Source organism: Aplidium turbinatum, chromosome 3, assembly GCF_918807975.1.
Source record: "Aplidium turbinatum chromosome 3, kaAplTurb1.1, whole genome shotgun sequence".
Taxonomy (NCBI): domain Eukaryota; kingdom Metazoa; phylum Chordata; class Ascidiacea; order Aplousobranchia; family Polyclinidae; genus Aplidium; species Aplidium turbinatum.
In genome coordinates, this window is record NC_137474.1 from 14678432 (window position 1) to 14694552 (window position 16121).

At 36.5% G+C, this 16121-nt stretch overlaps 1 protein-coding gene across 1 annotated transcript; it reads right to left on the minus strand.

The window, feature by feature from the left end:
- Positions 1 to 1199: 1199 nt before the first annotated feature.
- LOC145767142 (small ribosomal subunit protein mS22-like) lies at positions 1200 to 15163 on the minus strand. The gene is made up of 11 exons (XM_082578906.1): positions 15033 to 15163; positions 11287 to 11355; positions 7023 to 7139; positions 6634 to 6721; positions 6062 to 6188; positions 5768 to 5932; positions 5449 to 5586; positions 4468 to 4607; positions 3411 to 3500; positions 2723 to 2828; positions 1200 to 2159 (listed from the first exon to the last, which is right to left on the minus strand). Exons 1-11 carry the CDS (start codon positions 15136 to 15138, stop codon positions 2070 to 2072), a joined length of 1236 nt encoding a protein of 411 aa, XP_082435032.1. The 5' UTR covers positions 15139 to 15163; the 3' UTR covers positions 1200 to 2069.
- Positions 15164 to 16121: the final 958 nt, after the last annotated feature.

The following is a 16121-nucleotide window of genomic DNA, read 5'->3' on the forward strand; positions in this document are numbered from 1 at the left end:
AAGCAACAACCACACATTTCAAAACTAACTACTGATATTCTACCAAACTAAAAACATTGAATGAAGAGCCGTAAGACCGTTGACTGGAAAAACAAAGGAAATGACAAATAAAGGAAATGACTAACAATCACACCCCCTCAAACACCACTGATAAAAAAGAATATTAGAGAATCACCTACTAAAAAAACTCAAAGCAAAGAACAAGCATTTTAAAACTAGCTATAGTTTAGTTTTAACATTGTACCGAACCACAAACATTAAATAAAGAGCCAAATGACCATTGATTTGACAACCACTGATCGAAAATACTGAAAGCAAAGAACATGCATGCTAAAAGCACTAACACAACACTGTAACATCAGTCTTGCTAACATTACCAACACATGACCGCTCCATTCAAATCAATAGTTTACTAAGTTACCAGTGACTCTGCACCAAACAAGTTACGAAAAAACATTGACCGAACCACACTTCAATCAAAATGAATGTTTAAAACAGTAGGCTACAGTAAACATGTTGGTACCGAAACATAAAAATCTGTTATCTGTGGGCCCTCTGAGATGGTGCCCTCCTCCTGACACAGCACTGGAAGGCAATCCCAGTCGCAACTTTCCAAAAGGTACCACAAAGAAATTCCCTACTTCGAAATTTGACCAATCAGAGTCGCGCTGATCAGTAGGGTAGGCACTTTAACATGAAGATATCCAATTCAACCACGAACCAATCAGATGTTACGTTGTCCGTCCATTCAGCCAGAGAGTTGATTATTACTTTGTTTGGTAATTACAGAAGAAAAAAGAGCAATAGCAATGGTGGGAATCAAACCCACATCAATGAAACGACTCCCATCGCCCTAACTCTCTGCGCCAAGTCAGCCGATGACTTAATTTAGCTAGCATTTGCGTTTTTGCATTGTTCTTCCGAAGTTTCAACATAGGGGATTTTTTATGGTATCTTTTGGAAAGTGACATCTCGGTCATAAAATAGGCTACTGTGCAGAGGTTGGGCTGATGACTTTGTACCGACTTTTCCATTAAACTGCCATAAGGAATGCCTACCATGTGCATTGTGCAGTAACTTTTGATTTTCAAAACGTGTAGCCTATTTGCCATAAAAATTTTTGCGATGTTTGAGGAAATTTCTCTCCAATATTGCAGAATTAACAGCTGAAGTTCCCACGTAACAACATTTGGTGGTACAACTGCTTTTCATTCAACCAGCTGCGTAATTTTATTTCATTTTTGCGTTGCCAGCCATTTTCAATCACTGGCTATTTTGACAAAACGGCTGCGCTGATAACAATAAACGATGACCTGTATAACAAAGCCTTAAAAATTTACGTATTCAGCTCAGTGCTTTATTTATAACTTATATAGTCTGCGCTTTTTACGCTGCGGGTAGCCTACACATCAAATTAAATGTTGCTCACGAAACCCAAGGGGTATATGCAGGCCTGTTTGAAAACAAATGACAGGTCTAATCTACAAAATATTATAAATTACAGCATCCGTCAAAAATGAAGTCATGATAAAAATTTTCTTTAACGCTTCTGAGCACAAACAGGTGTAATTTTCTAAAAGTTATTAATTTACACCTGCCTCAGACGCTAACCTTAGACTACTCTCAATTTTCCAATGTGAAAAATATTCGCTCAGCTTCAGGAGAGCAATCAACACACTTTTCGATCATTTTTGACCAATTTTGCATAAAAATTTGACAAAAATTCATTCAACAATGTATACAATTGGCAACACTGCAAATTTTCGGCCAAACGAACCTTCTCACATTGGTTACGACAGAGAATCATTGCTAATACTGTAGGCTACCATATGTTTTATAGTAGTTTCAAATAGATATGTCAGGTTAGCCTATAATTGTCTTATAAATCCATGTACAAAACGGTGCTGAGATGAGCCAAGCAGTTGTGTGAATTCCAATTGGTTTTCCGTTCACATAGCAGCATTGGTTTTCCGTTCACGTGGTAGGAAGAACTCGGCCCGTTAGAAACTACACACTCCAGGAGAATTACGAAAAGTAACAAGTTGAAGAGCACTCAAGTGACTTTGGTATCACGCAGTCGAAGATTTTTTTAACAAATCGAAGTTATCTAAAGCATTGTTAATAGATCTTTTATCTTCGGCATCGTTTGTAAAGTAGATCTGAAAAAGAAATAAGAATGACGTTTAACGTAAGGCGACATCCAATTTAATTTCGGTTCCGCTGGCATGGAAGGAAGAAATAAATGTTGTTTAGAAGAGGTATAACACAAACATTTTGTCTCTTTTCTTTAGCATCGGTATTTTGACAGCCTTTGGTCTCACCGTGCCCTTAAGAGGCATAATTGGGTTATAGATAAACGAATTTACCTTTGGGTGGTAGACCGTAACCTTTTGCATCGAAGAAAAAAGATATAGCGATGACTTAAATAAACAACAAATTTGAAAAGAACTGCTGAGCATGTACAATTGTACATCTATGAACCATATATGCTGAGCATATGAACCATCTTGAGTCTGATGCAAATACAAATAAATAAAATAAATTTTGTTTGTTGAGAGAAACACGCAAAATTTGTAGCGGATTTCAAACATCTTCATTGCGTACTGATGAGCATTATCATTCATTTGTTTCATCATTAGTGCTTGAGATGTGGCGATTGTCCACGCAAGCAGGTGCCTGACAGTTTGGGTATATGCTAAATATATACAATTTGTATGATCACCTGAATTTTATCACGACTCGTCATGTCAGACTGCAACCGTTCAGCTGTTTTCTTACTGGGATTGATTAATGCAAATAAAGTCACCAGATCTTCCGCCTCTGTGGCCCTGTAAGTCATAAAGCTTGAAAGGTTTGACGCCCATTGGCTTCAGCTAGGTTTGATGACGCACAGCTTCAAGACACGGCGTCAAGGCCACGTCGGTTACGCATTCTTGACGTCTCCAATACGTCAGTGACGCAGTTCGTCTGTTCATGATTTAAAAAATTGGACAAATGCGGGTTAATTGTTAATAGATACGCAATGACCTCCTCACATTTATCTGAAATTTTACACACCTGCAGTCCTGCACTAACCCGTATGATATACAATGAAGGTTCTGAAGGTCAATGAAGGTTCTCAAAAATGTATAAAAATGTTGAGAATTTTGTTTGGAGTCAAACGCTACTAAGTTTTAACTGTGTTTAAAGCTTTAAAAGAAGTTTAATAAAAGTACACAAGGAAAAAACTACACTTCTTTTAAATAAAGTATAGGCTTAAACTCGGTCTATCAGCCAAACATAGTTTATCGCGGCGCAATGCTACGTTCAATCGAAAAGTTCATTAAAGCTTCAACTCCCTGGATAAACGTTGCATATTATGCTGCGTTCTTTGTCAAGATTTAACAGACTGGATTGCTTTGGAGACTTACAGATTATTTTCAATGAAAAACACAAGAAGGTTGTCGATGGTCGCGTGCTTGGCCAGGTAGAAGGATAATCCGCCGAAGAATCGAGTTGATCTGGATTGGAGAATTAATACAGTAGTATTAATAGCCACTACAGTGGGTACAGTAAATAGGTGATTGTTGGTTATCAGTGGTGGGATTCGGCCGGTTCGCGCGAACCACTTTCTTCAAATAAAAAAGTTTGCAAAGCCGGTGTGTGGCTAACTTTTTCCGAGTGGACCTAATATAATCACCGTACGCAGAGTTGCCAGATGTGGCTAATTTTAGTCAAACCAAACCGGTTGCTAACTTGATTGAATACCACCCTTGGTTATCCTTTAAAGCTTTAGTTAAAAACTTTAATGACTGCAATGAAAAGCATTGATTGTGGACCTGATCTAGTGGGTGAAACCACAGTCAGCTAATTTAGCTTTTTTTTGTGGTGATTCAATGCAGTGCCAGTCTTAGGGTATTTCGGGCCCCGTGCGGAATATGCTTTGCGGGCCCCAATGACAATGATCCAATTCAGTACCGTAGCTAGGTATTTTAAAAGGGAAGGGGGTTTTGACGGCCGGGGGGCGAAGCCTGACGGCACCCAGCGGCGGGGGGTCTCCCCATAAAATTACTTTGAATTTGGCGCATTCTGAGAGCATGTTCAACAAAAATTTGGGTATGAATATTACTGTAAAATGGTGCTGTCCGGTGGCATAGCAAAAGGATAAGATCATGTTTTCTTTGGCATTTTTCGAAAATAAAGCTGGAAATAAAGGAAATTTTCCTTTGGAAATGACAAAAATTACTGCATTTTCTGAGTAAATTACGGCCCTCCTAATTTGCGGACCCTGTGTGATCGCACGGTTTGCACACCCCAAAGACCGGCACTGATTCGACGTCTGCGGATAAATGAAAAAGAACGGTTTTCGCTAGCTGATTCTATTTCATCTAAATTGATTTGAATCAGTAGAAAATTCAGACTGCTTATTACATCAATTACATTTCAAGTTTTGGTGCACTCAACCAGCACTAAACTTGGCTTACTTACCTTAGCAAATCGAAGAGCTTGTTTTTGTTGATGTGATCATAAACTTCATTTGTTAGTTTGATGAATTCTGCCGAGTCAGGTTCAAATTGAACGAGAATTTGCTCCAAGACATTTTCATGGAAATTGTTCGAAAGCGCAACCTACAACCAACGGCAAAAATCGTGCAACAACTCTTCCAAAGCGATAAAGCGACACAGAAATATTGACAGTATGTCGGGTATTTTTCGTATGAGTCAAGACTGTTTTCTGTCATTTGAGGTTTTCAAGCGATTTTTAAAGAATTGCGTTAATCTCGTAAGAAATTCACAACAACACTATTTTATTTGAACCTGAACAAGCTGAACACGTCATTGCCGCAAGAAATCGATTCCTAATAAATGACATTAGGAGAATAAACGGTTGTGCAAAACGCAAGGACTTAGGCCAATGGTGCGGAGCTTTACACTCTAGTTTATGCCTCAAGAGTTTGCAAAAGTTAACTCTTTTATCTGCAATCTTAGGACCAAAACTCCAGTAAATTATCTCCAGAAATAAAAAAATAATTTTAAACAATAACAGAGAATGCAATTCCGGGGCAGGAAGCGCTTCTAAACGTGGAAAAAGTCAAAACAAAATCGACCTTTGTAAAAACCGAGAGGCCAAAATATAGACACTATGCCAGTGAACGTTTCGAGAACTAAATTGTTTTCTTCAGTGCAATAGATTGAATGAAAAAAGTCACTGGTAGGTACTGATAAACTTCAATTTATTGCGGTTGCGAAAACATAATAACGTTATTTGAAACGTTTGCAATATAAATTTATTTTCTACGTTTTGGGCTTGGTACTTGAGTATTGACTAACCATTTGAAGATTTTTAACATAAGATTGGTCAAACATTTAAAAAGACCAACCAAAAATTTTCAACCCTATTGCTCCTAAAACCAATCCTATCTTTCGAACAACATTCATCTTGTGTTTTCAGCCATCAAGCTCAACTTACGGACAAGTCATCAAATAGGAAGGGTTTGACTATAGTCCTTCCTGGCTTGGTGAAGTAGGTTTGAAGCATCCTGTCCCGTTCATCCCAACCCGCTTTGCGCAGCTTCCCATTCGGCTCTCTGACCACGATAAACCGATCCTGAAAAGGAGAAAGTTTTCGAGAGGCAATCTCGATACTTTATCATAGGACACTGTTTTTTAAGAATAACATCTATACATCTATATAAACAAAAGAAACAAATAACTTGTAACCTTTGTATTTACCATAAATTCGAGGAAATGGGAAACTACGAAAGCCTCAAACGTCCCAAAAAACTTACGTTATTTTTCAAGTTTTCACTTATGTCGGTGAAGACCACATTGCAGTGCTCGTAACCATCGAGAACTTCGTCCATGGCCATTGTTTCATCAATCTCGTCCCTCACAGTCATAACAGGAGGCAAAGCCAGCAGTTCTTCAGCTTCCTTGGCTGCCGCATCATACTCCTTCGATAAAATTATGCCACTAATTTAATACGTGAATGCTGAATAGAGTCGTTAGCTGAGTTTGCAATGCATCTTCTTGATGCTGTGCTTCGCTTATTAACTTATCTGTCGTCTGACCAATGTGCTTACCTGTTGCAGTTCTTCAGTGGTTAAGAGACGAATTCTTGGCATTTCTGAGTAAACGGCTTGAACTTTCCGATATACTTTGTCAAGGTCATTGCCAGTAAGTTTTTTCAAAATTTCTTGAACTTCTGATCTATAAAGGAACATATTAACTGATCATATTACATCTGTGTTATTATTATATGTCAGATATATAAAAAATTGCTTTGTCTAAAACTATCTTGATCTCACTAACATAGATGGTGCAGTTTCAGCAGCCCTGGATGCCCCCACTGCAAATCCAGCATCCAAGATGCAGATCACCTCGTCAAAGATTGCACAGCAACCAAAATCAGTGGCGGATATGGAGAAGTGCACGCATGTGTTGGCATTTTTAAACAATAGTTGAAGCGCCAAAGACACTGTATACAGTATGAGATGTGCACACCAAACCACTCTACTACTACTGATCTTGAACACATAATGCATAAGTTTTGACCAACAGCTCGACATGGCATCTTCTTACTGCTCGAATCATAAAAGATAAACAATTAAACATATTAATTTGGAAGGCTGGAAAAAAGGCAAGCAATACAAACCTAGCAAAGTCGGGGTCGAGGTTGGATGATTTGTTCGAGTGTTTTCTGTCTTTTTTCACAGCGTTTCCAATGATGGAGAAAGTCTTGTCTAATGAGAAAAAAGCAGAATTAACGAGAAGCTGTATCTTTCTGGAGATAGTAAAACCAGCAATTCATCGAATGTGTTAAAATTGGCTAAAAGACTTATCAACGTCAGATAGCCAAAAACTCCACAGAAACCCTGCAGTAAAAACTACTCGCTTATAGGCGATGCTACTCCTGATGCATTGCGTTTACGCATTGTTACCAGCAAATGGCATCAATACGTACATCGCTATCATTAACCTTACGTTTGTTATGTCACATAAAGATTTAGGTTATGAACTTAAAATTGAAAAAAAATACAATACCATCTTCTACATAGTACTCCTCCGGATTTTCTGTAAATATCATGTGAGGCAATGTCTCGACTTTTCTCGCATCTTCGTCAACCAACTTTTCAATGCCTTCAAATTTCACGTTTTTGCCTACACAAAAATATTTGCATCAACAGAACTACTAAAAAAATCTTGTTCCTGTTTAAGACATTGCAAGGTTGCATTTCCATTGCAAGCAACATGCAGTTTGGAATGACTTTTCCAAACTATTCAATGCAGAACAGTTTTCAGATTCCTTCTCACCAAACATAACTTATAACTGAACAAAAATTCAAGAGGCTAAAATGGACATCTTATTCGATGGAAGTGTTCAAACATTGTCCAAGCCAGTGATTCCCAACCTTTTTTAACCGGTGGACCCTTTTAGTCAATATTCAAGTCTAAATTCCCCCCTATAAATTTCGTTTGTTAAAAACTCGTTTACATTAATATTGTAATCTAAGTCTTGGAAAATAAACTAAATTTTCGCTAGTAGCCTAATAAGCTTTTTAGCTTGTACGCCTAATATTCTTTTTCATACTAAAATAATTTTCTTAATGAAGAACGGTGCTAAAAAGTATTTTATTCAAAGAATACACTTAAAATATAAGAGTCAATGCATTTAACAGTCTGTGTGAAGCTTGTGATTGTTTGTTTCGACAACTCATGGATGTTGTGGAAAAGTATTGGAAAGAGCACAACGAATATCATTCTCCACGTCTAATCTGTTTCTCTGTTTTGTTTTCATTTCCAAGAGTTAAAAAACTTGATTTGCATACATAAGTGAAAGCAAACGAAAGGATACTTCGAATAGCTTTCTCTGCCACTTTGAGGTAGGAATTACACATTAATGGCCAAAATCCAGTGATCGATTTTTCTCTGAACAAGTCTCTTGTGCAAGAATCCGTTTTGAGTTCTAAAAATTCATCCTGCAATTTATCGGAACGTTTTCCGTCAACAATGTGAACAAATTTCGTATTAAATCAAGCTCATCGTCATAAACTTCAGGAAAATATCGAATGAATTCTAGTTATAAAGCTGTGAGATGTTGCAAAATCAATTCTTTTTCCAAATTCCAACTCTGGAAGAACTTGTTCTTTGCTGTCAACAACCAGCACCGATGATAATTCTAACTTTGTTTATTGACTAACTAACAATTGTTTATTCTAACTTTTCTCTTTCAATGATCAAGCTTGCTGGTGAAAGCTTCCAAAGTATCTTTAAATGCTGAGCGGTACTGGCATCTGCTTCTTGAAGGGCCACTCAAACCAGGCTGGTCGAAAAGTAGAGGCCAGACAAAATTTAGTCCCCTCGACCAGGACAGCAGAGTCTTCTAGTACCTTGACAATCTCCTAATAACAGTGACATTAATCAATCACTCTCCTCCAACCTGCCTTGAGCCAGCATGGAAGAGTACAGCTTGTAAATTCACATGGTATCAATATGTCAATGGTTCATAGATACAGATAACCAATGTTGATGCGCAATCTGCTTTGAACGGAGATGGCGATTCAATATATACCGTATATTGGTGTTTTTCTCTTGCATATTCAGATTTAGTTTATTCAATGGACCAAACAAATAAGCAAGGAATCCATCTGTCATCATTTAGCAATGTAACAAATTCCAAGTTTATTTAAAGGTCAAAAAAGAATTTCAGCTCGTCTCTGAGCTCAAGCACTCGCTTGGTTACGTTTCTGCATCCATGTCAATGCATAGTTACTTAAATAGTCGGGAGTTAATCTAATAATAATTTCCTCTTTAACGCTCTAGTGTAGACCAACTTACTGGGCTTAAAAAGGTTTACAATCCTAAAACCAACTTCCCCCTGAAAATTGCATAATCTCAAGTTAAAAAAGCAAAAAAGAAACCTTTTATTGGAAAATATATAACACAAAGTTGTAAAATCCTTGAAGAAAAACAGCATGAAATCAGATGTTCTCAAAATACTGTTTGATCACAATAAAAATGGCAGTGGGACTACTCAGCATGCGACAACTCAGCAAGTACATTTCAGCTACTGCCCAGCAAATGAAATTTTCATCTAGCATCAGACTTGCTTGGTCATCGCTTATTAAACTGCATTAGCTGACTTGCTACATGCCAAGTATCGGCTTGATCAGTTTTTACTTGCTTTTTGAGGTTATTGAGAAAAGATGAGGCACTGTTTTCCACGAGCCTATTTTCCTTTGATTGTTCCACAAAAAGCAGTGTGTTCTAATTGTTCCTTTCTCATAATATGGCCAAAAAAACTTGTTTGTTGCTTCATGATGTTTTTCAAGAGGGTTCTGGTTTGATTGGTTTGAGTTAGTACGTCTTTATTCCTTTTCTGGCTGATATATGATATTTGTTGCATTTCTCAAAAGAGCCACATTTCAGTGGCGTTTGAATATTTCTGTGTTTCTTTGCTTATCGTCCGGAACTCACATCCATTCAAAAAAATAGGAAAGACATACCACATTAACACACGCTTCCTTGTTGTGAATTGTAAATTTTTGTTTCAAAGAATACATGCAGTGCGTTGGAAAGCCTGTTTCGCTTGAGCAACTTTTGTTTTAGTCTCTCTTCTGCATTTACCATCATTCGTAAATCGTAACGAACAATCCAAGGTATTTAAGAGTTGGCTTGTTTAATTGGTTTGTTTGAAATCGATATATATAGCAAGTTAGAGCACAGTTTGTTTTCTTGGTAACGATCATGCTTTCAGTCCTTTTAGTGTTAATAGCCATGCCAAATTTTCGGCTCTTTAATTGTTGTAACTAGTTGTTGGAGTTTTTCTTCTGAAGTGGTTGTCTTTTGCTCAACTGCAATGTGCTGAATTCACAACTGCTGAGTTGTAGGAGACTCATTAAACATACAAATAATAGTAGTGCTTCATTTCGTTCAAAATTGTTTAAAAAATGGATTTTTTGGCTGTTAAAGCAAATTATATACCACCTTTGGAATGGAAACGATTGCAATGTTGCAATTTTAAATTTACTATAGCAAAAAAGTCTTGCTTACAGAGATATTTTGTTTGAAAACCTAACAAGAGTTTACTGGCTCATAGTCATAAGTGTACACTGTACAGTGTACACTGTACAGTCTTATAAGCTCTGACAGCCCTACACAACCAAAAAGAATGTAAGCAATGTTTCAATGTAAATGCAACTCAAAAAAAGACACTATCTTTTTTTTAATTTTCATGAGCTCAGGCTACACTGTAGCGGTGTAGCCTATAATAAATATTATGATGATCAGAGATCATAGATGCAGTAAGGCTTAAAGGCATAGTAAATAAAATTTTCAAACGGGAATTAGGCATTAAAATGCATAACTGAACATTCAAGAATACATTTCAAAAAGAATTACCGAAAAAAAATTGTTTTCAATGGCACTGGCAAGGCCCAAAGTTCAATGTTTCATTTATTTTTATTTAAAATGACCAAAAAGTGCAAACACTGCTCGAGAATACGTCACTATAGACAGCAATAACAAAAGCCACGTTAACACGAACATCAGATCTGATGTTTTGAGCAAACTGTCTGTTGTTTTGATGTTGAAATCTGCTGTTTTGATGTACATATATAGCCTACAGTTAAATCGCCCGCAGTAACAACCATTGCGCGATCAACTGATTGCTCACCTATGGTGATGTAGACTGTACAGTCGCATGCTTCGCTGCTCACGCCTATTGTCGTTTTGAAAGCTCTGACAAAAGCGGGCGCGGAATGCTGATCAGACCGCAATCGGGCAAAATTTTATTGAAAATCGTTTTATGGTAGCATGTTAAACACAAAGAACGTGGAAAATCGCGAAGTCAGGTTTTTCCTTTACTATCGCTGTAATGATGGTGCTCAGAAACAATTAAAACTATTATATATATAAAAAGGTATGAAAATTTAATCAATGTTGAAGGCAGCATACCAGTTTTTTATTAACCACTTGCAAACAATTTTCTTTTTATCTCACTTAGCCTGCTAAACAGGATTAATTTCAGAGAAAATTTTATTTTTACTGTAATTTTGCTTTTGAATGCTTTTTTTAGTTCGGTGTTTTCCCTAGTGCACAACATAACAATGCTGCCAATCTCGTATAGATACGTCATCTGTCTATAAGTGGTTCAATCACAAATATTAAATAAACATAGCATTAAATTCTTTTAAATTTTTTTTTTTACTATTTTTGGTATACACTATAAGTTATCATGAAGGTGAAAAGCACTACTGTGCATGCAATACCATCATTATTATTATTATAAAAAATAAACATGACTGACCAATGTCAATTACTCGTCGGCGGATGTTACGCAGTTTTTTTGCTTCCCAACTTTGATCATCATCATTACCTGCAATTCAACTTTGAGAATAGTTCAAATGTTGTATGAATACACTTTAGGTGTGCCACTAATGCAACTAGATAGAAAAAGGCATAAAGTAACCAATACTTTGATGTCGAAAATTCTTATCAATTCAACATATAGGCCCGATAGCTCAGTTGGTTAGCATGTGGCTTGGGTCCACGTCTTTTAGGCACTGACAGTTAGGCGATGGTCTAATAGGCGCGCACACAGTGGCGTCTGGATATTTAGGTGCGGAGCACTGTGGCGCCCGTTCATTTAGGTGCTATTCCTAGTAAAGTCTGTAGATTGTATCAGCTTGGCAGGTAGGGGCGTAGGGCAATGCTTTTCACACAAAATATTATGTTGAACAGGAAAATATATTGTTTTGTTAATGCGTGTGCGTTGTTGGTGATGGCTTCAGTGAGTGAAGTTGCTTAAACTGGCAATGCTTTTTCACACAAAATGTTATATTACACAGAAAAATATATGGGTGAAGCTGCTTGAACCGGAAATGCTTTTCACACAAAATGTTATATTGAACAGAAAAATATGTTATGGCTTCCGTGAGTGAAGCTGCTTAAACCGGCAATGATTTTCACATAAAATGTTATATTGAACAGAAAAATATGTTGTTTTTTTAATGCGCGTGTTCAGCATTTATTTGTTGTTAGTCCAGGTTTGCGCCGGCGAAAGCTTTATCAATAAATTATTCAAGTTTCCGAAAATGTATGAGATTGAGTTCAGTTTTAGTTAGGTCAAATAATAACTAAACATCAGTAAAAAATGTACCGTAGGCTGTACTCAAGCGGGCGGTAGGCTTGAGTGAAGAGTAACTTAGTTTTCCGTCAAAACCCGGACTAGGTTTAATAACGAGCAAAGTCTCACCATTATGCTTGCAACTTGTAGCCAAGGTGTAGCCTATATGCCCTGTAGAAATGTATTCACGTGAACAGTAGTAGAGCGTCTTACGCGTTCTCGTCACATAGCCAATCCATCCCGAACAGAAGTAATTTATATTTAATCTAAATTACCAGACATTTTTCACACAAATCTGTTGTATTTACGCGGTAAAAACATGTCATGTGATCGACGTAGACGCACAATCTTGACATCAAATGAAAGCATACATCTTCAGCTATCCGAAAATGCAAAGCTTTGCAATAAAATTTAAAACATTCTATGTACAACTAGCAACTTTCCAAAAGGTATTTTTTCTAATTTCTAAAAAAATTAAAAATTGGCAGAAAAGTGTACTTCATTATAATTTTTACTACCCAAGCATGATACAATAATATGAAAATATATGTAGTTTAATCGAATGCCAAAACAATTCTGCACATGAGAAAAAATTTACTTCGTTTCTGCGAGCAATGCTTTAGGAGGTACAGCAGAATGATTATGGAGAAATTTGAAAAATTTTAAGCAAAAAGTTTACGTAATTTAGCCTACAGTCTTTTTGATCGAGAAATTCCAAAGTAAGGGGTTGCCTAGCCAGTTTTGACTGCCAATTCCAATGAGTAAAAGAAAAAAATCCACTGTGTCCCCATCTTTAAGAAGTCCTCATCTGATAACTGCACCGCCAAAATATTTTTTTTAATTAGCCAAAAAAGGACAGGCAAAGACTATGGATCTGCCATCATTTACATTATTTTTTTGCTTGAAATAGGCTACCTTTTAACCTTGGACGTAGGGATACTTCCTTGGTCATCATGGCAAAAATCCCAAGACGTGTGTAGCCTATACGTCCGTGGTCGCGAAAAAGTTAACTAAAAATGAACTCAATAATGTTCGGAAGCTTCAATAATTTATTGATAAAGCTTTCACCAATGCAAACCTGGACTAACAACAAATAAAACAATAATAAATCAATAAAACAACAATATATTTTTCTGTTCAATGTAACATTTTGTGTGAAAAGCATTGTCGGTTTTAGCAGCTTCACTCACTGAAGCCATGATATAATTTTCTGGCAAGCTGCCAAGCTGATACAATCTACAGACTTTACTAGGAATAGCACCTAAATGACCGGGCGCCACAGAGCTCCGCACCTAAATATCCAGACGCCACAGTGTGCGCGCCTATTAGACCAGCGCCTAACTGTCAGCGCCTAAAAGACTTGCTTCCTGTGGCTTGGTGAACAAAAAAGCTTCAAGATTAAGCGGCGGCAAGATTTTTGACTCTCAGGGTGTGCGCTTGTGCAACGCATTTTAAGGACTGCTCTCCACTCAACGACATCCAATGGATGGAATAATTCCCTGGCAACAACACTTTAACAATCGGAAACTTCACTCTGTCAATTTCGGTGACTAGGCCTGTGTCAGTGCTTCAAAGTCTCTACAATTATGTAAAACTGCCAAGATTAAGCTCCCAAAGAAGCTTTCCCAGTATGAGGATAAAGATTCAATCAATCAATCACAAAAGCATAACTTAGAAGAAGAATCCATACTATATTATAATGACAAACCGGCTATTTAGAGTAAGATAAAATCTTACTGTAAACTATGTCAACAAGTCTTCATATTATCTGCCCAGATAAAATAATGTCCATAACCCCACAATAAAATTTGCTAATGTTATACAGTATACACCTATGTTTTAAAAACAACCACTCTAATATTAAACAAATGTTTTAGTCTTATAAAGTAGTCCATTCTTATGATGTAATATAGTTTTCTAGCCATGTAAAAAGATATAAAAATATGGGTGCTTTTTCACAATTCGCCCTGTTGGTCAACTGGATGATGACGTCATCATTCGTCACACACGTTGGAATGGACTATTATAAAGGAGGAAGTACAAGGTGGAAATGCACTGAGTTAGGGTTTAGGGTTAGTAACACAGTACACTGTAACATGTTCTTTTAATTGGCTGCCGTTTAATATTTTTATCATTTAAAGTAAACTTTTGATAATGGTTTAAGTTTGGTCAAATTTAGGCGGCCACCAGATGGAGCTAGTACTATTTTGGCACTTGGTATTAACTTAGTTGGTTAGATCTATGCTTGTGCTTTCCAACGATAGCAAATTTGCTGAAATTGAACAACAAATGAATAAATCATAGACAGACAATCGATAACAACTTAATAACATTGAATTGCATAATTCAAAATTAATACAGAAATGAAATAGATACATAATTTCGAACGTTTTCGGCAAAACTTTCTGCCCTCTTCAGGAAAATATCTTAATTCATCTAAACAAAACAATTATTCGTGAAATGTTAATAATAAATGACTGAAATTCAATAAAATTCAATTAAAATTTTATTGAATTTCAGTCATTTATTATTAACATTTCACGAATAATTGTTTTGTTTAGATGAATTAAGATATTTTCCTGAAGAGGGCAGAAAGTTTTGCCGAAAACGTTCGAAATTATGTATCTATTTCATTTCTGTATTAATTTTGAATTATGCAATTCAATGTTATTAAGTTGTTATCGATTGTCTGTCTATGGTTTTTAAAAAGTACCTCTCTACCAAAGCTATACTAAATGAATAAATTGGAGACAATTTCCTTCAGGTGTTTTTCAGTGCATTTCCACCTCGTACTTCCTTCTTTATAATAGTCCATTCCAACGTGTGAGACGAATGATGATGTCATCATCAAGTTGACCAACAGGGCGAATTGTGAAAGAGCATCAAAATATGAACACATAGACCAAAAAATGTAGAAATGTACGTACATGTCATTGTGTAATCTGGAGTTGATTTTGGACCTGAATAAACACCACGTCGCAAAACATGTGTGGATATTCTCAACAGCTGATTCAACTTTAACGTTACCGCCATATTTATTGATATGATGTGCCACTAATATGCTAGAGGGGTACAATACATATATTATGACAAAAGCTTTCGAAAATATATGTACGGCATATATGCAACCAACTCACAGGCTGTGTTAGTATGGTATGAATACCACTGCCCTCGTATCATACAATATGGGATGCAGTTGTACCCTGCAGAGCTAACTCACTGAAATTAGATAACTGTCAAGTTGCCACAAAATGGCTAGAGTGCTTTGTCAACCTTGAAAAAAAATGTGAAAGCAAAACTCATGTTTGTTTGTCATATTATCCAGGCTTACACCTGGTGGTTGAAGATTTAGATTAAGTGGACGGGAAGGCAAGGAAGCCAATCTTCGTGTCCACCTTCAGGCATGCCTTTAAGTGTACTGCCACAGACACAGCCACAAACTCATGTTCAATAGACGTTTCAAAAACTGCAGTACGGGCATTTGTATATTCAATGCTAGGCCTACAAATCATATAACTTGCAAATATAAAAATTTAAACAAATGAAAAATTATAGGACTCTCTTATGTACACCATAGCCTACAGTACAATAATAGTAAAATAACAAATACCAGTAAATCTATAAGTTTGTAGGCTAAGACCATTGCGAAACGTGAGTTTTTGCAATGCAGGCTCTTTATTTTTGCTACTCAAACTGCCAAGCACTACAAATAAAACTTCTAAATTTCCACAATGTCAGAAATAAACAATCCCTTTGAATGATGGTAGAAAATAAAGATAAAACCAAAAACTCAAAACTGATCCCAGACCAAACTCGATTCTTGAAAACAGTGTTGCCAGAAGCGACCAAATCAATTTTCCAACAGATGTCTCATGAATTTCTAAACGGCAATCTCATGTCGATCAACATGGCAACTGTCTTTTTGTCTTGTTTTTTTGTTTTGTTTATTTTTTCACTCATAAACAGTGTTAAAAAAAAAAAATCACTAGCCTATTTTTTTCTATAAAAAATTTATT